The sequence below is a fragment of the Phoca vitulina genome, unplaced genomic scaffold, assembly GCF_004348235.1.
Source record: "Phoca vitulina isolate PV1807 unplaced genomic scaffold, GSC_HSeal_1.0 scaffold20, whole genome shotgun sequence".
Classification (NCBI taxonomy): domain Eukaryota; kingdom Metazoa; phylum Chordata; class Mammalia; order Carnivora; family Phocidae; genus Phoca; species Phoca vitulina.
This window is the reverse complement of record NW_022589723.1, coordinates 9,418,158-9,443,644: the sequence shown is the minus strand read 5'-3', so window position 1 is coordinate 9,443,644 and position 25,487 is coordinate 9,418,158. Positions and strand designations below refer to the sequence as shown.

Sequence of the window (25,487 nt, the reverse complement as noted above, 5' to 3'; positions counted from 1 at the left end):
AAAAAGAAGAAGAGTAAGTCTTTGAAGACAGAGGACAGGAAGGGTTTCAAGGAACAGCATGAGCATGTAGGTATAGAAGTCAAAATGCCTGGCATGACAAGGAATGGGGCATTGCCTAGGGCGTGTGGAAGATGTGGCAGGAGAGCAATCTGAAAAATGTATCTTTGGACCTCTAGGTGCTACAGTGGTTGGACTTGATTCTGTGGGCATCTGGGAGCCATTTCTGGATTTGAGGTGTCCCTGACTCAGTCCACTGTCTCCAACAGGAGGCTTTCCCAAAGCCTCTTACTTCCAGACAAGGCTTTGAGGCCTCGAGGTTGGGCACTGAGCCTGGTTTCTCTTGATGGCAGTCATTTATTCACTAGGGGCCTGACTAGCACTGGGCGGTCCCGGGAGATAGGTCTCTAGTCTTCCCAGCATCTCTCTGATGGTTAACTCACTCCTGGGTTTTGCTGTTTGGCTGGAGCTCTGGATTTTTGAAGTTACTTGGCTGCCTGTTAAGTCAAAAGGAATGATTCATATGTTTGTAAGCTGCAAGTTATTCATTAGCATTCAAGATAATACCTCACATTTATATGACACCAAAGTGCTTTCACATAAATTATCTCATTTGATGTGATCTTCAAGACAGGCCTGTGAGGGGCGCCTGGGTGGCTCAGTCGTTAAGCGTCTGCCTTCGGCTCAGGTCATGATTCCAGGTCCTGGGATCGAGCCCCGCATCGGGCTCCCTGCTCGGCAGGAGGCCTGCTTCTCCCTCTCCCACTCCCCCTGCTTGTGTTCCCTCTCTTGCTGTGTCTCTCTCTGTCAAATAAATAAATAAAATCTTAAAAAAAAAAAAGGCCTGTGAGATAGGCAAGGACTATTAGGTCCAATTTATAGATCAAAAGCCTAAGACTCAAGAGGTTAATTGGTTTGCCCAGCCTAAGGTGGCTAATAAATGCAGAGTGCTTGCCCAAACCCAAATTTTCTACTTCTTTTTCAGAGCTTTTTTTTTATGACCCACACTTCAGGAGCAATTAGGGCAACAAGAGATGGGTCTGTGAGCCCCAGAGAACCTCATGACTCCATCTGAGACACACAGATTTGACTCTGAGTAAAGCTGCCCAGCCCAGATGAACTTGACAGGTATTAAGCTGATCTAGACAGCTTGAGGGAGTACATTAAAATGTGTGTTCAAATTACCACAGTGCAATTTTCATTTCATCTAGGGCAGCATTCAAAATATTCTGCATCCAGGGATGCCTGGCTGGCTCAGTCGGTAGAGCGTGTGACTCTTGATCTTGAGAGGGCAAGCTGGGAGAAAGGCAGAAGAAGAGGAAGAGAATCTCAAGCAGACTCTCTGCTGAGCATGGAGCCTGACTCGGGGCTTGATCCCAGGACTCTGAGATCATGACCTGAGCCAAAACCAAGAGTCGGTTGCTGAGCCACCCAGGCACCCTGATAAATAAATCTTAAAAAACAAAAACAAAATAGTCTCCATCTGAATAGTTGCTTTCCCAATTTTTGCTGTTCCTGAGTACCGTTACCTACTTATTACTATTTTTCTTTAAATTGACTCACTTCTTTCTACTAATATAAATTTCTTTTTATGGGGAAAAAAGAAATGAATGAGATGTTGGAAATACCGAGGCCTAGAGAGGAGGAGTTCCGCACCCTGAGAAATGGCAGAGACGGAGCAGAGAGAACGGCTTTGGGGCTGGGGACCCAAGTCTCCAGGGGTTGAGGGTTACAGCAGGCAGTGGGGAAAAGTGTGGGGCAGCCAGATCCAAGATATCTGACAGATATGAGGGGGTAGGAATCTACAACCTGAGGGAAGCAGGTGGGCAAAGATTTTGGAGTCTGAGCCTGATATAGGGATGCTTAGGGTAAGGATGGGAGGGAGGAGGTGGGGCCGTAGATGGGGTTCCAGGTGGGTAGCTGGTTTGGGGAAGTGGGCTGAGAAGAATGGCAGGGCAGGGGTTGAGGCCCAGGAGGGAGTGCTGGGAGGGCTAAAGGAAGGGGGGGACCCAGAGACGAGAGCCTGAGGGTTGTGAGGAGCTGAACAGTGACCACAGGGATGGTCCAAGGACCCAGATTCAAAGGGGGCTTAAGGGCAACATTTGGGGAGAAGCAGGTCAGGCCCTGTGCCCAGTCCCGCTTGTTCCAGGCTGTATAGGTCATGTCCCGGCCATGGGCCATGGTTAGCATCCTGAGAAAGATATTGGTGTGAGGTCTGAGTTCCCCCAGAATCATCTCAGTACCACCGGCTGGCTCATATTTGGGAGCATTGACCTGAAGGGGCTGGTCTCAGGGGGGGGCTGGCACCCTGCCTGTCATGAGCCTTAGGAGCAGTACAGTTTTTGTAGTGACCAGGCACTTGGGGATTTCTCGGCAGTGCTGTTGCAGGGTGGGCCACAGGCTATCAGGAATGAAAATGACCAATATGTCAGGCAGAGGGGACTTCTGCTTAAGTGCCCAGAGCTCTGTGGTTTACTGCCTGCCTGCGACACCAGACAGTTGCTTAACCTCTGGTGTTCCAGCTGGTGCAGGGATGAGGAGATGTCTGCCTCTCCGAGGCTTGGGGAGAAATTAAATTGCTGCCTGGGCCGTGATTACTGACTGTTCCCATTCCTGCACCCAGACCTGATAATGGTCTTCTAGCTGATTCACCCTTCTGGTTTGTTCTTGTAGTACCTGTTGTCACACAGAGTGGTCTCCTTATCTGTCTTCTGTATGAGCCTGACCTATGAGTCTGGCTTTTGAGAACGGGGCTTAATTACCTGTACCACTTACTTACCTGGTTCCAAGTTTTATTATAAGAAGGGAACAGCAGCCTTTAAAAAAAAAATAATGATCTCTTCTTTGTAGGGCACCTTTCTTTTAAGTTAATGGTGGCTATCTTATGTTTATGGGACCCCTTAGCGCCTTGCTTTTTTTTGAGTGAGTCAGGAGTTCGTTCTCCTCAAGAGGCGAAACTGGAGTCAGGTGGATTGTCAGAGGCCCTACTGTGTGCCTGGCACAAAGCCCAGTGGAGATGGTGGGAGACCCGCTTCCCAGCCCACTCCTCTGCTCTGGGCTCAGGTTGCTACAAGTGGCAGAACCAGTTATGGAGCCTCTGGGAAAGGCTGGGTGGCTGGTTATTCATGATTCATTCATCCCCTCTGTGATGTGGGTTCTGGGGCATAACATTTAGTTCCCATTGTGGTTCTGACAGTCTACTCTAGTGATTTTTTCCCTTTTTCAGACTTGGATTCTCAAGAGTCGGGGTTAGCAGGTGGAAGGGAAAATTGTGAAATAGAGGTAAGGTGTCCCGGGGTCAGGACAGCACTCACTTCTACTCCTCCGTGGCCCTGAAGTAATTGACAGAGTTGAGGCTTTCTCATTGTGTTTTGGTTGAGAACAAATGGATGTTTGCCCCTTTCATTCAGTAGGTATTTATTGTGTGCCTACTGAGTGCCAGGTCCTGTTCAGTGCACTGTTCTGGGCCCTGGGGATAAACAAAACTCCCTGCCCCATAAAGCACATTCCCTTTTTTTGTAAGGGAAACCCCCATACTTTCCTATACCCGTGGGCTCTCATTTGAGGTACAATTACAATTGTAAAATGAAAAAAATGTTTTAAGATTTTATTAATTTATTTGAAAGAGAGAGAGAGCGTGTGCCTGTGCACGAGCAGGGGGGAGGAGCAGAGGGAAAGGGAGAAGCAGATTCCCTGCTGAGCATGGAGCTCAACGCAGGGCTGGATCCCAGGACCCTGAGATCATGACCTGAGCCAATATCAGACATTTAACCAACTGAGCCACCCAGACGCCCCTGAAATAAAATGTTTTTAATTAAAAAAATTTCTTTTTAATTTTAAAAATTGTAAAATTATTTTAAAAGAACCAAAACAGTTGGGGCACCTGTCTGATTCATTCAGTACAGTATGCAACTCTTGATCTTACGGTTGTGAGTTCGAGCCCCACATGGGGTATAGAGATTACTTAAAAATAAAAAAATCTTAAAAAAATAAATAAATAAAAGAACCACAACAGCTTATCTGTTTTTCCAGACCGTGCCAGAAAAGAAACAGCAGATTAGAGGCACTTGAAGGAAAGTGCTGGTATCTGGTACCGACTAATAGAGACTGACTAGGGAAGAGACAGGAAAACTATAGAAAGAGTAGAGTTTAAGATCATTGCCTCCTAGGGGCGCCTGGGTGGCTCAGTCGTTAAGCGTCTGCCTTCGGTTTAGGTCATGAGCCTGCATCGGGCTCTCTGCTCTGCGGGAAGCCTGCTTCTCCCTCTCCCACTCCCCCTGCTTGTGTTCCCTCTCTCGCTGTGTCTCTCTGTCAAATAAATAAATAAAATCTTTAAAAAAAAAAAAAAAAAGATCATTGCCTCCTAGGGAAGCATAGAAAAAGCCTAACTCTTTGCCTTCAGTGGAGCCTGAAGGTGTTGCACTTTCAGTAGTTTATGTTCTGGATGATAATCCTGAGACATGGAAGTCAGACTAAACTCAAGTAGTGTCCTAGGATGGAGAAGGGGTGGGGGGCAATAGCATCTTAGAAAGATGTCAGGAGAAAGACCACACTTCTGCAAATTAGAATTTAAAGTCCTCATGGAGCTTCTTTTCATCTGAGATCTTTGTCTTTCTGGGGCTGGGCCTTGGAGACAGCCTGGTCTTCTGAAAACCCATGGTCTGTGCAGGGGACATTGGGTGGGAAGCCACTCAACTGTCACCTGGCTCCTCCTCTCTGTGAAGTCTCAGGAAATGCAAATGAATGTTTCCAAGTGCTAGGGAGGCCAGGGACTTAGGGGAAACTCACAGGTAAAGAAAGAAAGCTGCAAGTGTTGGGGCGCCTGGGTGGCTCAGTCGTTAAGCGTCTGCCTTCGGCTCAGGTCATGATCCCAGGGTCCTGGGATCGAGCCCCACATCGGGATCCCTGCTCGTCAGGAAACCTGCTTCTCCCTTCCCCCTGCTTGTGTTCCCTCTCTTGCTGTGTCTCTCTCTGTCAAATATATAAATAAAATCTATTTAAAAATTAAAAATTAAAAAATTAAAAAAAAAAAAGCTGCAAGTGTTAAGTCAATCCAGTAGCCTTTGGCAACTTCTTCTTCTTCTTCTTTTTTTAAAGATTTTATTTATTTATTTTCTTTTTATTTTCTTAGAGAGAGCGAGTATGGGGCGGGGATGGGGTGGTGGGCAGAAGGAGAGGGAGAGAGAAAATCCTAAGCAGGCTCCATGCCCAGCACAGAGCCCAACTCCATCTCACGACTCTGAGATTATCACCTGAGCTGAAATCAAGAGTCAGAAGCTTAACTGACTGAGCCACCCAGGAGCCCCTAAAGATTTTATTTTTAAGTAATCTCTACAGCCAACATGGGGCTCAAACCCACAACCCTGAGATGAATAGTCGCACACTTCACAGGCTGAGCCAGCCAGGTGCCTCAGCCTTTGGCAACTTCCCTTGGTGGCTTCAACCCTGCCTAAGTGACCCAGCACCTGCAGACTCAATTTCATGGAGGAGCTCCATCCCTGATGCCTGGGATTAAACAGTTCTAGCTTTATCCCATATCATTGCAAATAGGGTCTCTCTGTTTCTCTCTTCTGAAAGTCCTTCCCCCTTCCCAACTTTATCATAGTTAAGGAACATATTTTGCATCTTTTTGCCCTGAATCCAGCCTCTTGAGCTGCTAATAAGGCAGGATTATTTCATGATAAACAATATTGACACCGGAAGCGTTTTCAAAGGGCTGCTTCAGGATAGTTGTGTTTATATGATGAGAAATTCTTCAGGCAGCAGTCACTTTGGAACGCTGGGCAAAGCTGGGAATCCAGTTTGTAACACAAAACACCAAACTCCAGGCCAACTGGTTCAAAGTCAAAACTGGCCTTCCAGGCTAAAACCCAGGAATGGGCCCTGCCCAGAGCAGGCTTAACAGCTAAAAATAGTAGTAACTAGTTAATCAGGACAGACACACTTGACCAGCATTCTTAGGCCAGCTGGGTTTTGGTTCACAGCCACTCTTGGAAGATCTTAGGCTACCTACTCTGCCATCTACTCTTTGAATGAGAGTATTTCAGAGCCTCTGGGGGCTAACCAAGGATTATACTTTAGAACCACACCCCCAGCAGACTTGAAACCGGCCCTCTCCATCTTGAGAATTCAAATTGGGCTGACCTGGCCCCACCGTGGACTCACATCCATCCCTGGAATTGCTGTCAGCTTGGCATCCTTCTGGGCTAGTGTCACAGTTTACCTTCCTTCCAGAATTGGATAGACAAGAGGTTTGGGACTTACACTGAGTGCTCAGTTTTTGTCAGGTACTTCACGTGGACTGTTTTTTTTGTTTTTTGTTTTTTGTTTTAATCCTCACAACTATCCTGAGAATAGGGGATACTTCCCTCACACTATAGTTGAAGAAGCTAAGGCTGAGTGAGGTTCAACAATTCGTTCAAAGTCTTGCTAGTAGTATACAGAAGATTGAAAATTTAAAAATACATCTGTTGGATTCCAGAACTTTCTCTCTTTCAGTGAACTATGCTGCCTTCTAGCTTAGAATAGTAGAAAGAAGCAGAATATCCGTTTTTTTAATTGAGATGTAATTGACATATTAACATAATGACTTGATACATGTGTACTTTTTTTTTTTTAAGATTTTATTTATTTGACAGAGAGAGACACAGCGAGAGAGGGAACACAAGCAGGGGGAATGGGAGAGGGAGAAGCAGGCTTCCCGCGGAGCGTGGAGCAGGGAGCCCGATGCGGGGCTCGATCCCAGGACCCTGGGACCATGACCTAAGCCGAAGGCAGACGCTTAATGACTGAGCCACCCAGGCGCCCCGATACATGTGTACATTGTAAGATGTACAACACAATAAGTCTAGTTAACATCCCATTACCACACAGTTACACATTTTTTTTCTTGAGGTAAGAATATTTAAGACCTCTTTAGCAAATTTCAAGTATACAATACAGTATTATTAAATCTATCAGCACAGTAGACATTACATCCCCATGACTTACTTATTTTATAACTGGAAGTTTATACCTTTTGAGCCCCTTTACCCATTTCACCCATCTCCCACCTCTGGCAACCACTGATCTGTTCTCTGTATCTATGAGTTTGGGTTTTTTGTTTGTTTGTTTGTTTTTAGATCCACATTTAAGTGAGATAATACAGTATTTGTCTTTCTGTCTGACTTTTTTTTTTTTAAGATTTTATTTATTTATTTGTCAGAGAGAGAGCACATAAGCAGGAGGAGTGGTAGGCAGAGGGAGAAGTAGCCTCCCTGCTGAGCAAGGAGCCTGATGTGGGACTCAATCCCAGGACTCTGGGATCATGACCTGAGCTGAAGGCAGACGCTTAACCAACTGAGCCACCCAGGCGTCCCTCTGTCTGATTCATTTCACTCAGCACAATGCCCTCAACGTCCATCCATGTTGTCACAATTGGCCAACTTTCCTTTTTTATGGCTGAATAATATTCCTCTGTGTGTGTGTGTGTGTGTGTGTGTGTGTGTGTGTGTGTGTGTGTACCACATCTTCTTTTTCCATCCATGAGGTTGTTTCCATTGTCTTGGTTATTGTAAGTGATGCTGCAATAACATGGGGATGCATATGTATTTTCAAGTTAGTGTTTTTATTTCCTTTGGATAAATACCCAGGAGCAGGATTGCTCTATCATGTGGTAGTTCTACTTTCAGTTTTTTGAAGAACCTCCATACCGTTTTCCACAGTGGCTGTACCAATTTACATTCACACCAACAGTGCATGAGGGTTCCCTTTTCTCCACATCCTTGTCAACACTTGTTATTTCTAGTCTTTTTGAGAACAGCCATTCTAACAGGTGTAAGGTCATATCTCATGGTGGTTTTGATTTGCATTTCCCTGATGATAAGTGATGTTGAGCAACTTTTCATGTGTCTCTGGCCATCTGTATGTCTTTTTTGGGAAAATGTTATTCAGATCCTCTGCCCGTTTTTAAAATCAGATTGGGTCTTTTTGCTATTGAGTTGTATGAGTTCTTTTTATATTTTGAATATTATCAGATATATAATTTGCCAATATTTTCTCCCATTCCATAGGTTGCCTTTTCATTTTGTGGATTGTTTCCTTTGCTGTGCAGAAGCTTTTTAGTTTGATGTAGTCCCACTTGTTTATTTTTGCTTCTGTTGCTTTTGCTTTTTGCTTTTGGTGTCAAATCCAAATAATTGTTGCCAACACTGATGTCAAGGAGCTTACCACCTATGTTTTCTTCTAGGAGTTTTATGGTTTCAAGTCTTATATTCAGTCCATTATTACATACTTATATTAATCCATTTTGAGTTGATTTTTGTGTATGGTATAAGGTAGGGATCCAGTTTCATTCTTCTGTATGTAGCTGTCCAGTGTTTCCAACACCATTTATTGAAGAGACTATCTTTTCCCCCATCATATAATCTAGGCTCCTCTGTCATCAATTAATTGACCATATATGCATGGGTTTATTTGTGGGCTCTCTTTTCTTCTGTTCCATTGATTTAGATGTCTGTTTTTATGCTAATACCATACTGTCTTGATTACTATAACTTTGTAAATATAGTTTGAAATCAGGAAGTGTGATGCTTCCACCTTTGTTCTTCTTTCCCAAGATTGCTCTGGCTATTTGGGGTCTTTTGTGATTCTATACAAATTTTAGGATTTTTTGTTTGTTCCTATGAAAAATGCCAATGGAATTTTGGGTAGGGATTGCACTGAATCTGCAGATTGCTTTGGATAGTAAGGACATTTTAACAGTATTAATTCTTCCATAAACACAGAATATCTTTCCATTTATTTGTGTTGTCTTCAATTTCTTTTGTCAGTGTCTTACAGTTTTTAGCATACAGTTCTTTCACCTCCTTGGTTAAATTTATTCCTAGGCATTTTATTCTTTTTGATGCAATTGTGAGTGGGATTGTTTTCTTAATTTCTTTCTTTTTTTTTTTAAAGATTTTATTTATTTATTTGAGAGAGAGCGCGCGCACAAGCAGGGGGAGAGGGGAGAGGGACAAGCAGATACCCCGCTGAGCAGGGAGCCTGACGTGGGATTCGATCCCAGGACTCTGGGATCATGACCTGAGCCGAAGGCAGATGCTTAACCGACTGAGCCACCCAGGCACTCCCTTAATTTCTCCTTCTAATAGTTCATTATTAGTGTATAGAAATGCAACAGATTTTTACATATTGATTTTGTGTCCTGCAGCTTTACTGAATTCATTTATTCTAGCAGGTTTTTGGTGGAGTCTTTAGGGTTTCTTGTTTGTTTTTTTTTTTAAAGATTTTTATTTATTCATTTGACAAAGAGAGACACAGTGAGAGAGGGAACACAGCAGGGGGAGGGGGAGAGGGAGAAGCAGGCCTCCCACAGAGCAGGGAGCCTGATGCGGGGCTCGATCCCAGGATCCTGGGATCATGACCTGAGCCGAAGGCAGACACTTAACGACTGAGCCACCCAGGTGCCCCAGGTTTCTTGTTTCTTTTCTTTTTTTTTTTTTTAAGATTTTATTTATTTGTGAGAGAGAGAATGAGAGACAGAGAGCATGAGAGGGAGGAGGGTCAGAGGGAGAAGCAGACTCCCTGCTGAGCAGGGAGCCCGATGTGGGACTCGATCCCGGGACTCCAGGATCATGACCTGAGCCGAAGGCAGTCGCTTAACCAACTGAGCCACCCAGGCGCCCAGGTTTCTTGTTTCTTAAAGTAGGTACTTATCACTATGAGCTTCCTTCTTAGAACTGCTTTTGCTTCATCCCATCAGTTTTGGTATATTGTATTTCCATTGTCATTTGTCTCAAGATATTTTTAAATTTCTCTTTTGATTTCTGCTTTGACCCATTGGTTGTTTGGTAGCATGTTGTTTAATCACTACATTTTTGCAAATTTTCCAGTTTTCTTCCTGTAATTAATTTCTAGTTTTATAAGTGTTCAGAAAAGAGACTTGATATGATTTCAATCTTTAAAAAAAATTTTTTTTAAATATGAGAGAATGTGCAAGTGCAGGGAGGGGCAGATGGAAAGGGAGAGGGGAAGCAGACTCCCTACTGAGTGCGGAGCCCCACATAGGGCTCGATCCCACGACCCTGAGATCGTGACCTGAGTGGAAACCTAGTCAGACTCCCAACCACCGGCCCCTCAACCTTTTAAAATTTATTAAGACTTGTTTTTGGTCTAATATGTGATCTATCCTGGAGAATGTTCTATGTGTGCTTGAGAAGAATGTATATTCTATTGCTTTGGATGGAATGTTCTATATATCTGTTAAATCCATCTGGTCTAATTTGTCATTTAAGGCTGATGCTTCCTTATTGATTTTTCTGTCTGGATGATCTATCAATTGAAGAAAGTGGGGTATTAAAGTCCCCTACTATTATTATATTTGCTTTACATATTTAGGTGCTCCTATGTTGGATATATAATATTTACAAATATTATATCTTCTTGATGGATTGACTCTTTTATCATTATATAATGACTGTTGCCTCTTATTATAGTCTTTGTCTTAAAGTTTATTTTGGGGGCACCTGGGTGGCTCAGTCATTAAGTTTCTGCCTTCGGGCTCAGGTCATGATCCCAGGGTCCTGGGATCGAGCCCTGCATCAGGCTCCCTGCTCCACGGGAAGCCTGCTTCTCCCTCTCCTACTCCCCCGCTGTGTTCCTGCTCTTGCTATCTCTCTGTGTCAAATAAATAAATAAAACCTTTAAAAGAGTAAAAAAAAAAAAAAAAAGTTTATTTTGTCTAAGTAGAGCTACCTCAGCTTGGTTTTTGGTTGTGTGGAATATCTTTTTCCATCCCTTTACTTTTAGTCTGTGTGTATCCTTACCTCTGAGGTGAGTCTCTTGTAGGCAGCATGTAGATGGGTCTTGCTTCTTCATCTTTTCAGCCACTGTCTTTTGATTGGCACATTTAGACCTGTTTTTTTTTTTTTTTTAAGATTTCATTTTTGAGGGATGCCTGGGGTGGCTCAGTCGGTTAAGCATCTGCCTTCAGCTCAGGTCATGGTCCCAGGGTCCTGGGATCGAGTCCCATGTTAGGCTCCCTGCTCAGCGGGGAGCCTGCTTCTCCCTCTGCCTCTTCCCTCTGCGCTTGCTCTCTCTCTCAAATAAATAAATAAAATAATAAAATCTTTATTAAAAAGAAAGGATTTTATTTTTGAGCAATCTTGACACCCAACACGGGGCTCGAACTTACCCCAAGATTAAGAGTTACCCACTGAGCCAGCTGGGTGCCCCTAGACCTGTTTGGGTTTTTTAACAGTGTTTTTCTTGATTTGAAAAGTAATACAAACTCATTATAAAAAGTAAATATCAGCTATAACTCTTCTCTTTCAGCGATATTTTTATATTTTCACCTGGTGAGGATAAGCTCTCCACTCGACCTTTTTGACACCACCCTGCTGGCAGTTTGAGGTGGTTTGTTACAGGTGGTGAGGATAGAAGTCTAGCCTTCCTATACGGCCCTTGATTGGGGGGGGCACTTTTTTTCTATAGTGGAGGAGAACAGTTATTGTCTGTAGTAGTGATTGCATGTTTTGTCTTTGAATGGATTTTCAGTATCATAATTGCTTCTGTTGTCACAGTTTCTTCATTTGTGAAATGTGGATTATAATAATTTCTACCTGATGAGAATGTTTTAAGGGTTAAATAAGTTATTATACGTAAAGCACTGCAGACAGAGCTTGCCCCGCAGTAAGCATTATGTAAGTGCTAGCTATCTTTTTGTTGTTTTGGAATGTAAATGACTTCTGGACTTTATCTATTATAAATTATACCATAAATGAATACCAGTTTTTATAAATATTGAATAAATTTCTAAATATTTCTATAAACAGACTCTTAGAGGAAGCCTTTTTGGATCAAAGAGTCTGCACTTTTCAGAGCCTCCTGATATGTAGGGCCAGATTGCTTTCCAGAATCATCAGGTCAATTTACATATTCACCGCAAAGCCACCAACATTAAGATGCCATCCTTTGTTTTACTTGTTGTCAATTGCTAGGTGAAAAAGGACTTAATTTTTGTGTGTGAGGCTGAATATTTTTCATGTTATTAACCATTTATATTCAGTGAATTATCTTCCTGATTTTTCTCTATCTTCTTGTGAGTTTTTTTTTTTTTTCTGGGTTGGGTTTTTTTTTTTTTTTCTGTATGAGTTCTTTAGATAGTAAAGATTATCTTATCTGTCATACTTCATGCAAATACTTCCCTTAGTTTCCATTTCCCTGTCTATTAATTTTGTCTTGATTTTTTACCTAGAGAAATTTAAAATTTTTTCATTGTAAATTTATTCATTCTGTGTATGTGTGCAGGCACGTGTATTTTCACGTGTGTGAGTTCTTCCCTTGCTTTAAGACTTAGGAATTTCTTCCTAATTCCACAGGCAGATTAATAGTCCCATCATTTTTTTTATTTTATCTTCTTTTAGTTTGGTTTTTTATATATTTTTTAAAGATTTTATTTATTTATTTGACAGAGAGAGACACAGCGAGAGAGGGAACACAAGCAGTGGGAGTGGGAGAGGGAGAAGCAGGCTTCCCGCGGAGCAGAGAACCCGATGCGGGGCTCGATCACAGGACCCTAGGATCATGACATGAGCTGAAGGCAGATGCTTAACAACTGAGCCACCCAGGCACCCCTAGTTTTGTTTTTTATATTTAGTGTTTTGATCTATCTGGAGTTATTTTGGTATATGATTTGAGATGAAGATTTAACTTTTTCTTCACTAGTGTAATAAATTTTAGTAATACTTTTTACCATATGTTGAATTTTTACATTTATTAGTGTTTGTTTCTTGGCCAGGCTTATGTGTGTCATTAATCTTACCTTTGTGCTTTTTATGATACACTTTCATAGCTGACAGAGAATGTCGAGGTTTAAGTTCTTTGGGCTTAGAGATCCCACAAGCCTCTTTAGTCATTCATCCTCGATAAAGATTCACTACCCTTGATCTCAGCAGGCCCATCATGTCTGGCCCTGCTCATCCGCACTGTGGAGCTTTCCCTTCTAATTGTTCTACTCTCTGTTTTATGAATCACACATAACTTATAAATCTTTTTTTTAAAAGATTTTATTTATTTATTTGACAGAGAGTGGGAGAGAGAGTGAGAGAACGCATAAACAGGGGGAGCGGCAGGCAGAGGGAGAAGCAGACTCCCTACTGAGCAGGGAGCCCCATGCGGGGCTCTATCCCAGGACCCTGGGATCATGACCTGAGCCCAAGGCAGACACTTAACTGACTGAGCCACCCAGGTGCCCCGAATCACAAATAACTTATGAATCACATTAACTTTCTTATATTTTCGGTATCATCCCTGAGTAACTTTATCATTATTTACCTTTGTTTTCTCCTCTTCTTGGCCCAGTGTGTGTTTCTTTACCTTTATGTATGTTCTCACTCCCCAGCATTTCTTCATCCCAGGTCTGTGCATTAAAACTTGTTTGTATGAGGAGTGCCTGGCTGGCTTAATCAGTAGAACATGTGACTCTAAGTCGTGCGTTCAAGCCCCATGTTGGGTGTGGAGCCTACTTTAAAAAACAAAAATTAAAAAAAAAAAAAAGCTTTATGAATTTATTATTTTCTTACTCTTCTTCCAGTACTTTTCTTTGGTTGAAGTTTCTTTGTTTGTTTAAGATTTTATTTTTAAGAGGCGCCTGGGTGGCCCAGTCAGTTAAGCGTCTGCCTTCGGCTTGGGTTGTGGTCCTGGGGTCCTGGGATCGAGTCCCTCATTGGGCTCCCTGCTCCACAGGGAGTCTGCTTCTCCCTCTGCCTCTCTCTGTCTCTCATGAATAAATATATAAAATCTTAAAAAAAGATTTTATTTTTAAACAATCTCTACACCCAATGTGGGTATTGAACCCACAACCCAGAGATCAAGAGTTGCATACTTCACTGACTGAGCCAGCCAGGTGCCCCTGGTTGAAGTTTTCTAATACCCAAAATATCCTTTAATAAAAACAGTTTTATTTCCATGCTTTATTGCAACCATGTCCCTCTTTTTTCATGTCCTTTTCTGTTCTCAGTACCTTTCCCTCATTAAAGCAAAATCTTTTTTTAGCTTTTTTTTTTTTTTAAAGATTGTATTTATTTATCTGACAGAGAGAGACACAGTGAGAGAGGGAACACAAGCAGGGGGAGTGGGGGAGAGAGAAGCAGGCTTCTCGCCGAGCAGGGAGCCCGATGTGGGGCTCCATCCCAGGACCCTGGGATCATGACCTGAGCCGAAGGCAGACGCTTAACAACTGAGCCACCCAGGTGCCCCTTTAGCTGTTTTTTTTTTTTTTTTTAAGATTTTATTTTTAAGTAATCTCCACACCTAACATGGAGCTCAAACTCACAACCCCAAGATCAAGAGTCTCTTGCTCTACTGACTGAGCCAGCCAGGCTCCCCTAAAGCAAAACTCTTGTATATCTCTTCTAAGTTGGTCTGGGACTCTAAGAGAAGTCAGGCTCTTTTACACCCTCTGTCTTTTTTTTTTTTAATTAACATATAATGTATTACTTATTTCAGGGGTACAGGTCTGTGATTCATCAGTCTTTCTTTTTTTTTTTAAGAAACACAGTTTTCTTTTTTTTAAAGATTTTGTTTATTTATTTGACAGAGAGAGAGACAGACAGCAAGAGCAGGAACACAAGCAGGGGCAGAGGGAGAGGGAGAAGCAGACTCTCCGCTGAGTAGGGAGCCTGACACAGGACTTGATCCCAGGACCCTGGGATCATGACCTGAGCCGAAGGCAGATGCCCAATGACTGAGCCACCCAGGCGCCCCTGTGATTCATCAGTCTTACACAATTCGCAGCGCTCACCATAGCACATACCCTCCCCAATGTCCATCACCCAGCCACCCCATTGCTCCCACCCCCCTCCACTCCAGCAACCCTCAGTTTATTTCCTGAGATTAAGAGTCTCTTATGGTTTGTCTCTCTCTCTGGTTTCATCTTGTTTCATTTTTCCCTCCCTTCCCCTATGATCCTCTGCCTGTTTCTCAAATTCCTCAATATCAGTGAGATCATATGATACTTGTCTTTCTCTGATTGACTTATTTCGTTTAGCATAATACCCTCTAGTTCCATCCACGTCGTTGCAAATGGCAAGATTTCATTTTTTTGACGGTTGCATAATATTTCATTGTATATATATACCACATCTTCTTTATCCATTCATCTCTTGATGGACATCTAGGCTCTTTCCATGGTTTGACTATTTACACCCTCTGTCTTGAATGTCCTTTCCAGCTGCTCTGCTGGGAGAGCTACTCACCTTTCAGACCCAGCTCAGATATTTCCCCTCTGGGAAGCCTGCAGGGCTAAAATTAGTTACTCCCTTCTCTGTGTTTCCATTCTTTTTTTTTTTAATTATTTCATTTTATTTATTATATTTTATTTCATCATGGTAAGTGTACTCTTTAATCCCCATCCCCTATTTCCCCCATCCCCCCACTCACCTACCTTCTGGTAACCATCAGTTTGTAGTTAAGAGTGTGTTTCTTGGTTTGTCTCTCTCTCTTCTGCTTTTTTTTTTCTTTGCTTGTTTGTTTTAGTTCCTCAATTCTGCATATGAGTGAGATCATATGGTATTTGTCTTCTCTGACTGACTTATTTTGTTCGTCATTATACACTCTGGCTCTATCTACGTTGTTGCAAATGGAAAAATTTCAGGCTTTTTTATGGCCAAATAATATTCCTACATATATATGTGTCATATCTACTTTATCCATCAGTCAGTGGGCACTTGGGCTGCTTCCATGGTTTGGCTATTGTAAATAATGCTTCAGTAAACATTGGGGTACATGTATCCCTTTGAATTAGTATTTTTGTATTTGGGGGGTAAATAGTGAGATTCCTAGATCTAGGGTAGTTCTATTTTTAATTTTTTGAGGAACCTCCAATGGCTGCACCAATTTGTATTCTCACCAACAGTGCATGAGGGTTCCTTTTTAACCACATCCTTGCCCAACACTTGTTGATTCTTGAGGTTTTGTTTTTGGGTTTTTTTTAAAGTGAGCTCTACGTCCAATGTGGGGCTTGAACTCAACGACCCTGAGATCAAGAGTTGCATGCTTGGGCGCCTGGGTGGCTCAGTCAGTTAAGTGTCTACCTTTGGCTCAGGTCATGATCCTGGGGTCCTGGGATGAAGTCCCAGATCGGGCTTCCTGCTCTTTGGGGAGTCTGCTTCTTCCTCTGCCCCACCCCCTGCTCATGCTCTCTTTCTCTCATGCTCTCTCTCTCTCAAATAAATAAATAGAAGCTTAAAAAAAAAAAAAAAAAAAAAGGAGTTGCATGCTCTATGGTTTGAGCCAGCCAGGCACCCGTTTCTTGTGTTTTTGATTTTAGCCATTCTGACCAATGTGAGGTGATATCTCATTACAGTTTTGATTTGCATTTCCCTGATGATGTTGAGCATCTTTTCATGTGTCTGTTGGCCATCTGTATGTCTTCTTTGGAGAAATGTCTGTTCATGTCTTCTGCCCATTTTTTAATTGAAATATTTATTTTTTGGGTGTTGAGTTCTATAAGTTCTTTAATTTTGGATTCTAACCTTTTTTTTAAAAAAGATTTTATTTATTTGACAGAGAGATAGAGAGAGAGCACAAGTAGGCAGAGAGACAGGCAGAGGGAGAGGGAGAAGCAGGCTCTCCACTGAGCAGGGAACCCGACGCGGGGCTCGATCCCAGGACCTTGGGATCATGACCCGAGCCGAAGGCAGCTGCTTAACCGACTGAGCCACCCAGGTGCCGCGGATACTAACCTTTTATTGGATATGTCATTTGCAAATATCTTCTCCTATTCAGTAGGTTGTCTTTTAGTTTTGTTGTTTCCTTTACTGTGAAGAAGCTTTTTATTTTAATTTTTTAAAAAATATTTTATTTATTTATTTGACAGAGAGAGAGAGAGAGCGCACAAGTAGGCACAACAGCAGGCAGAGGGAGAGGGAGAAGCAGGTTCCCCGCTGAGCAGGGAGCCTGATGTGGGACTCGATCCCAGGACCCTGGGATTACGACCTGAGGCGAAGGCAGACGTTTAACCAACTGAGCCACCCAGGCGCCCATGAAACTTTTTATTTTGATATAGTCACAATAGTTTATTTTTGCTTTTATTTCCCTTGCCTCAGGAGATATATCTAGAAAAATACTGCTACAGCTGATGTCAGAGAGATTATTACCTGTGCTCTCTTCAAGGATTTTTATGGTTTCAAGTCTCACATACAGGTCTTTAATCCATTTTGAATTTTTGGGTATGGTGAATGGAAGTGCTCCAGTTTCATTCTTTTTTTTTTTTAGATCTCATTTATTTATTTGACAGAGAGAGACACAGCGAGAGAGGGAACACAAGCAGGGGAGGTGGGAGAGGGAGAAGCAGGCTTCCAGTGGAGCAGGGAGCCCGATGCGGGGCTCGATCCCAGGACCCTGGGATCATGACCTGAGCCGAAGGCAGATGCTTAATGACTGAGCCACCCCGGCCCCCCTCCAGTTTCATTCTTTTACATGTGGCCATTTGTTGAAGAGACTTTTTCCCCATTTTATATTTACTCCTCCTTTGTCAAAGATTAATTGACCATGTAATTGTGGATTTATTTCTGTGTTTTCATTCTCATGGAGCACTTTTACGGCATCACATAAAATAATGTAGTTCATTGTTTTCACAGCCATCTTCCTTGCTAAACAGTGTCCTTCCTCTTCAATATCAGGGAAATAACCTGATTTTTTTCTATATCCCCAACTCCAGTTCAGCCTCTTTATTCCTAGATATTCCATCAGTGGACCCAGGAGGTGGGGTAGATTCAGTGCTGTACTGAAGGGCTCTCAGTACAGCCTTTAGATACCCCTCCTTGGAAATGAATACCCTCCTGACATTGACTTTCTGGCCTTACCTCTCTTCTTGCTAATAACCAGCCAGTGCATGAGACTGGTAATTTTTTCTGATAGGATCTTGAAATACAGAATGATCAGCCCCTTATATCTTTAAAGGATGGTTTGGAAATTGAGGTCCAGGCCAGGCCTCGAGGGAGTGGGGGTTCCGATATATCAATTTGATTAGGGCAATTGTATTTAGTTGTAAATTTGGGGAGTATGGAGCTGGAAGGGCAGGGGTAAGATGGGGTCCATGCAGATGGAGGTAACCTAGGTCTAGTTATACTGTTACTTAAAAAAAAAAAGATCTGATGAGACTGTTAATAGACATTTGTCCAAGGAACAGATTCTGGAAAGAGAATTGATAAGGAAGCAAACTGATATATATAGATTAATTTCCCATTATTACATAATTAATTTTTTTCAGTTTGAACAATTTGTTTCCCTATGTAAGTAAAACAAAAACAGTTTTCTTTTTTGTTTGTTTCTGTGTCCCCTTTTTTATGGTTTTGCAGCAGAATGCCCAACATGAAACATAATTGCAAATATTCACCTATGCACAAGAGAATAGTGCTTAAGTACAAATGGAGACATGATTTTTTTAAAATAAATACTTAAACACAACTCAGGTCCCACAAGCACCTGGACTCTAAGGTGTGTGTCGCAAAACAAAACAAAAACAAAAACCAGTTTTCTGATATAGAACATCCAAAATGAATTATAAAACACACAACAATATACTTTAATATTATTCCTTTAGAATAAAGGCCATAAAGCATTCTCTCAAAAAAGAAAAAAAAAAAAAGAGGGGCACCTGGGTGGCTCAGTTGGTTAAGCGTCTGTCTTTGGCTCAGGTCATGGTCCCAGGGGCCTGGGATCGAGTCCCGCATCGGGCTCCCTACTCTACGGGGAGCCTCCCTCTCCCTCTGCCGGCTGCTCCCCCTGCTTGTGCTCTCTCTCTCTCTCCTTTACTCTTTCTTTTAAAGATTTTATTTATTTATTTGAGATAGAGAGTGAGAGAGAGAGCACAAGCTGGAGGACAGAGGGAGAGGGAGAAGCAGGCTTCCCGCTGAGCAGGGAGCCCGATGCGGGGCTCAATCCTAGGACCCTGGGATCCTGACCTGAGCCGAAAGCAGACGCTTAAGAAGGCAGACGCTTAACCGACTGAGCCACCCAGGCGTCCCCCCGCCATGCTCCTTCTATCTTGCTTTTTTACCGGTCCATCTTGCCCCCTTTCTCCCTTTCTTTCAGATTTACAAAAGTGAACATATAATACTTTTAAGTAATCCCATGATACAAAAGAAGCTGTTCCTCAAAAGCCCCAACATCAGTAGGCCACAGCCCTCATCCTGGTCCTGAAGAAGTCCATTCTGAGGGCAGGCAGCTTTCACGTTGAGGTGACAGACACCCTCTTCTCCCTGCCTCTTTTTTTCACCAAAGAGAGAGGAGTGGGAGAGAGGCAGAAACAAAATTCAAAAGAGCCCTATTTGCTGGTATGATCAAGGAGGAAGGTTTAAAAGGCTACCCACCATCCAGTTAATGCTCGAACCTTGAAGAGAGAGTTGGGGAACTGGGGAAAGAACATCAGTATTGTTTTACTTATTGAAGAAAAACAACAAATAAAGGACCCTAATATATAAAGAATATATAATAAAAGCTTAGTTTTAAATGAGAAAGAAAGGAAGCCAGGGGCACAGGTAGGAGGCAAAAGGAAGAAGGAGAAAAAAATGATTGATAAGGGGCTGAAAGAGTAAAGGTGATGTTTCAGTTGCAAACTGTATATAAAACTATTACCTCTTCTCTTATTATTAATTTTTTAATAGTGAAACCAGAGCTGGATGTTATTTTTTAATGGTGAAAAGCTAGATTGGGTTGGAGAGGCAAGCAGGTGGGCCAGGTGAGCACAGGTAGCTGATTGGGAAGGTGGGAGTGTAGGAAGGCACATCTACACTCTGGCTGCTCAAGGCCTGTCCTGGGAGTGGATTCTGTCTCCTGGGCTGAGCCAGGAGCGCCCCAAGAGCCTGATGGGCTGGTCGCCCAGGCTGGTGAAGATGTAGTGCCCACTGTAGCCCAGCAGGTGGCAGCACACCCTAGAGGTCCTGGGCTAGGTGGCTGCCCACCCTCCTTGGGCCTGGAGGTGGTAGTGGAGTGAGGCACCTGTCCACACGTCCGCCCTTGGTGCTGGCTGCTTGCCTCTGAAAGCCCTTACTTAGCAGCTTTGGGTAGAAGTATTTATTGGTTTCCTCTGAGAAGCCTAGAAAGCCAGTTGGCTTAGCTACTTGAGGAAGTTCTGGGTCCAGAGGCTCCTCCTCACAGCAGGTTTGAGTGGCAGGTAAGGTATGCAGGCAGAAGTGAGGGCAAGGCCTCAGGAACCAGAGGCGATTCTGGGATTTTGTGCTCTGCCTTGTCTTTAAAACAGCTGAGTGCGCAATAGATGATAGAGAATTTTGGTGGCTACGTTTGTTTATTTTTACTAACATAGGAAATAATCTTTTTTCTTTTTAATTCAGAGATACAAGATAAAAACTTAAGATGGACCATAACCTCCCCACCAAGAGACAACAAAAAATGATAATAAAATAAGACCTGTTTAAGGTTTGAAAACTTGAACTACAGAAAAGTATAAAATAAGAAGTAAATGGGGGCACCTGGCTGGCTCGGTGGAGCATGCGACTCTTGATCTCGGGGTTGTGAGTTCAAGCCCTACACTGGGTGTAGAGATACTTTAAAAAAATATCTTTTATGGGGTGCCTGGGTGGCTCAGTCGTTAGGTGTCTGCCTTCGGCTCAGGTCGTGATCCCAGGGTCCTGGGATCGAGCCCTGCATCGGGCTCCCTGCTCAGCGGGAGGCCTGCTTCTCCCTCTCCACTCCCCCTGCTTGTGTCCCCTCTCTTGCTCTCTGTCTCTCTGTCAAATAAATAAATAAAATATTTTTAAAAAAATACCTTTTATTATTATTATTATTTTAAGATTTTATTTATTTATTTGACAGAGAGTGAGAGAGCACAAGCAAGGGGAGTGGCAGAGAGGGAGAAGCAGGCTCCTTGCTGAGCAGGGAGCCCGATGCGAGGCAAAACAAAATTTTTTTAAATAAGAAGTAAATGTTTCCCTCCCCTCCATCTTCAGCCTCTCTCTAAAGGAAACCACTGTTAGGTTTCTTATAAGAAACTTTTTTTCTCATAAGTTTCTAATAAAAAAGAAAACAGGCACCTGGGTGGTGTAGTCGGTTAAGCATCTGACTCTTGGTTTCGGCTCAGGTCTGATCTCAGGGTCGTGAGATCGAACCCTGCATCTGGCTCCATGGTGCGGGGGGGCGGGGGGCTGGGTTCTGCTTGAGTTTCTCTCTCCCTCTGCCCCTTTCCCCTACTCTCTCTCTAAAATAAATAAATAAATCTTAAAAAAAAAAAAGAAGCCAAAGGCTATGCACATGCCCAAGTATCTCTATTTATAGTTCTTTTATTTATTTTAAATCCTAAAGTGATATTATATATACTGTTCTAAGTCTTATTTTTTTTCATGCACTGTACCTTGAAAAAAAATTTTTTTTGAGGCATAATTGACATATAACATTGTATTAGTTTCAGGGGTATAACATAATGATTTGGTATTTGTATATATTCAAAACCATCACTACAAAAAAATCTAGTTAACATCTGTCGTCATACAGAGTTAAATTTTTTTTTCTTTTGCTTGAGATGATGACTTGAAGATCTTTCTAGTCAGCACATATAGACTTCTGTCTATCATAGTATTTTTTTTTAAAGATTTTATTTATTGATTTGCTAGAGAGAGAGAGAGAGAGAGTACAAGCAGGGGGAGTGGCAGGCAGAGGGAAAAGCAGGTTCCTTGCTGAGCAAGGAGCCCGATGTGGGACTCGATCCCAGGACCCTGGGATCATGACCAGAGCTGAAGGCAGCCACTTAACCGACTGAGCCACCCAGGCATCCCAATCGTAGTATTTTTAATGGGTCTCTCTGTTGATGGAGATTTTGGTTCGTTCCAGTGGGTGCTGATGTAATATAAACTTTCCTGCAGGGGTGCCTGGCTGGCTCAGTCGGTGGAGCATGTGACTGTTGATCTCGAGGTTGTAGGTTTGAGTACCACATTGGGTGTAGAGATTACTTAAAATCTTTTAGGGGTGCCTGGGTGGCTCAGTCGGTTAAGTGTCTGACTCTTCAGTCCAGGTCTTGATCTCAGGGTTATGAGTTCGAGCCCTGCACTCAGCTCCATGCTGGGCGGGAGCCTACTTTAAAAAAAAAAAAAAAAACTTAAAAAAAATAAACACACAGTGGAGCAGTGGACATCTTTGTATGTTTGCTTTGGGATACTTCTACAAGTCCAAATTCCTAGGAGTGATCAGAGGGCAAATACATTTTAAAACTCGTATGGCTAAATTTTCTTCCGGAAAGGGTGCCCCAGTTTACATGCCCACCAAGAGTGCGTGAGTGCCTGTTTCCAGGTGGCTGTGAAGAAACCTGCCCCTGCCAGGAGCCCTTCTACATCGTCTGTGGTGAGACTGGTGCTCAGCAGGAAGTAGGCCCAGCTTCCCTGCTGCAGGACAGCAGTCAGCTCCCTCCATGGCTTTTGCCTCCTCCCCTGCAAAGCTCCTCAGAGGTTGTGAGGTGACTGTTTCCGCGTGGGAGCCAGCAGCCTCTCTTTTAGCGCGGGGGAGCACTCCCTGGATTCCCTTTATCTCGTTAGTGAGATTTTCCTCTCTGTCCTGGGGTGAGAGAGTGAATAACCACATCTTCTGGCTCTTCCAGGTGAAGAAGGCATATAGGCAGAAGGCCCTCTCCTGCCACCCAGACAAAAATCCGGATAATCCCAGAGCAGGTGAGACTCTCCAGGTGTGGGAAGGTGAGACCTGCTCATGTGGACGTGGTGTCTTCCCCATCTCCGCTCCCGTGTGCGTGCTGGGGAGTGCTGGCGCGCACAGGCAGCCTGGCTTTGGGTGCGCAGCCCCAAACCTGCACTTTGCATGTGAGGGGCGTCTGGTCAGTTGCCTGTACACCCCCATTCCTTTGCTGGTCCATCATCTGCTGATGTCGGCCTTCCTGCCAGCCCGTGGCTTCTTTGAGGTGCTTTTCTGAGGGAGCACACCGTCATCAAGCCCGACTTCCTTATTCTTTTTTTTTTTTTTAAGATTATATTTGTTTATTTGAGAGAGAGTGAGCGAAAGAGAGAGCATGAGCAGGAGAAGGGGCAGAGGGGGAGCAAGAAGCAGACTCCCCACGGAGCAGGGAGCCCGATGCTTGATCCCAGGTCCCTGGGATCATGACCTGAGCTGAAGGCAGATGCTTAACTGACTGAGCCACCCAGGCGCCCCTGACTTCATTTTTGTCCTCTCTCTTTCTTGATCCATATTTTTAGCTGAGCTCTTCCACCAGCTTTCTCAGGCCTTGGAGGTACTGACCGATGCTGCAGCCAGGGTAAGCTCATCCTCCTCTATCTGATTGTCCCTGTGGTTAGACACCACTGTGGCCCCTCGGCCTCAGTCCCCTGTACTCTGCCCTGCGGCACAGTCCTTGCTGCCCCAGCCTGAGTCCTGGTCGCCAGGCTGCTTCCTGACGGCTCTCCGGCTACATGGCTGGGCTCCAGGCTTGTCCTCAAGCTGACTGCTCCTCGGTGTTCCTTTCTCCTGCCAGGCTGCATATGACAAGGTCAGGAAAGCCAAGAAGCAGGCAGCAGAGAGGACCCAGAAACTTGATGAGAGAAGGAAGAAAGTGAAGCTTGGTAGGTGACATTGTGGTGCTGGGTGGCCTTTGGTTTCCCTGGGCCATTTTCATGCAGCCCCTCACCTTTCTTCCTGGAGCTATAATTCTAGCACCTCAGAGCTTTTTGGCTCCAGGTCTGGGCAGAGCCCTGCTATCAGGGATGGGTCTTAAAGGACATAATTAGGAATAACAGCAGTGACTAGATTTACTACCAGCTAGCGTTGTGACAGAGGCTTTACAGCCTCCTTTAATTATCACAACTAACCAAGGAGGTAGGTATTACTAAATCCATTCTTTATAGATAAAGAAGCTAAGGCACAAAAAGGATAAGAACTTGCTGGAGTTAACCACGCACTGTGAGCAGAGTCTGTGTTCTTGTTCAGCATGCCGTCCTGGGTCTTTTGATGCGTCCCAGCCTCACTTCTGCACAGAGCTTTCACTCTGTGGAGTCCCCTCAGAAGAATCCAAATAGGGCCAGGCATTTTTTTTTTTTTAAAGCTTTATTATGGTGTATTTTGAATATCATAACATCTACCCATTTCAAGTGTACAATTCAGTGGTTTTGAGTAAATTTCCCAAATGGTGCAACTATGACTATAAATCAGTTTGAGAACATTTTCATCACTGCAATAAGATTGTTCCAGGCAGTCTTTACCCAATTTTTCTCCCCTTCTTCTTGCCTATTTGACATCCACATATTTAATATGTACATATACCATCCCAGTACATCCACCTTGCTGTCAAAAACAAACAAAAAACCCTGGTGATTCTAGGTGAGTAAAGTGCCCAGAGAAGAAAGCTGTGTGTGCCAGGCCCGAGAGGAGGGTTTGTCACAGCAGCTGGCCTGGCCTCGGGCCACAAGCAGCTTTCTCTTGGAAGGTGGGAAGGGCTCCAGGACATGGTGTGAGGTCCTCACACAGACTCTGCCATGCCTGTAGGAGCCACCAGAGTCAGGTCCAAAGTGAGGCTTGGTAAATGTGAGCTGAGAGGGAGGTAAAGGAGACGGTGGGGACTTGATCTCTGTGGTGGGAGAAGCATCACCGCCAAGGCTGAGGCCAGGTTGTGGTGCCAAACCACAGGAGCAGGCCAGCAGCTCCACCCTCGGCGTCCCTGCCACATGACCCTGGGCTGCTGACATAAGCACCCACCCACACCCTGTTCACTGATCGGAGAACCAGCTTGGTCAGCGGGAGCTGATGTAACTCTTCCAGACCCCGGCCACTCAGCTGGAGCCTATGCTTCATCTCTGCTCTGACTGTTCTCAACAAAGGCTAACTTGGGAGCACATGGGCATGGAGGGAGGGGGTGGAGCTACTCTATGGTTTCATCCTGCGTGAGACTTTGGGCAGGCTGTGGCCATGTAGAAACTGCTTAGACCAGACATTGGGTCATTCAACTCTTGTGCCCAGACCTGGAGGCCCGAGAGCGGCAGGCCCAGGCCCATGGCAGTGAGGAGGAGGAGGAGAGCCGGAGCACCAGGACATTGGAGCAGGAGGTGAGCGTCCAGGCGTGCCAGCCTAAATCTATCTGCAGGAAAAGGAGGAGAGTGGGCCTCGGTGGCTTTCGTGGCTGCGGACGGCATGCCCTTTCCCTCTTCTGTGGGATCTGGGTAATCTGTCCAACCCACAGGTTGCTGAGCCCTAGCTTGCAGGTGGAGCCTCCCAGGGACCTTCACAAGGTGAGCCAACCTGGAATTGGATCTGCACAGAATTGTCACTCCCCCCAACCCTGCTCTGCAGATTGAACGCCTTCGGGAAGAGGGTTCCCGGCAGCTGGAGGAACAGCAGAGGCTGATCCAGGAGCAGATACGCCAGGAACGGGAGCAGAGGTTGAGAGGTAAGCGTCTCTCACTTCCACCACCTCCCCTCTGAGGCAGCTCCAAATGCCCAGAGCAGGCACACTGGCTGCTTGGTGGAGTTGCTCTGGAGGCTTCCACCTGCTTGCAACCCTG

General features: G+C 44.1%; 1 protein-coding gene across 4 annotated transcripts in view; it reads left to right on the top strand.

The window, feature by feature from the left end:
* DNAJC17 (DnaJ heat shock protein family (Hsp40) member C17) overlaps nt 1–25,487 on the top strand; it is a 41,842-nt gene that overhangs the window by 8,855 nt on the left and 7,500 nt on the right. For 3 of the 4 annotated variants that reach the window (XR_004301020.1, XM_032417381.1, XM_032417379.1), the window contains exons 2-6: nt 22,586–22,655; nt 23,193–23,251; nt 23,468–23,555; nt 24,946–25,031; nt 25,276–25,372. Coding sequence is in view for 3 of the 4 variants with exons in the window: in XM_032417381.1 (XP_032273272.1) it covers nt 22,586–22,655; nt 23,193–23,251; nt 23,468–23,555; nt 24,946–25,031; nt 25,276–25,372 (400 nt within the window). In the remaining variant the exon portion in view is untranslated. The remainder of the gene's footprint in view (nt 1–22,585; nt 22,656–23,192; nt 23,252–23,467; nt 23,556–24,945; nt 25,032–25,275; nt 25,373–25,487) is intronic. The other variant, XM_032417380.1, reaches the window with a different exon arrangement.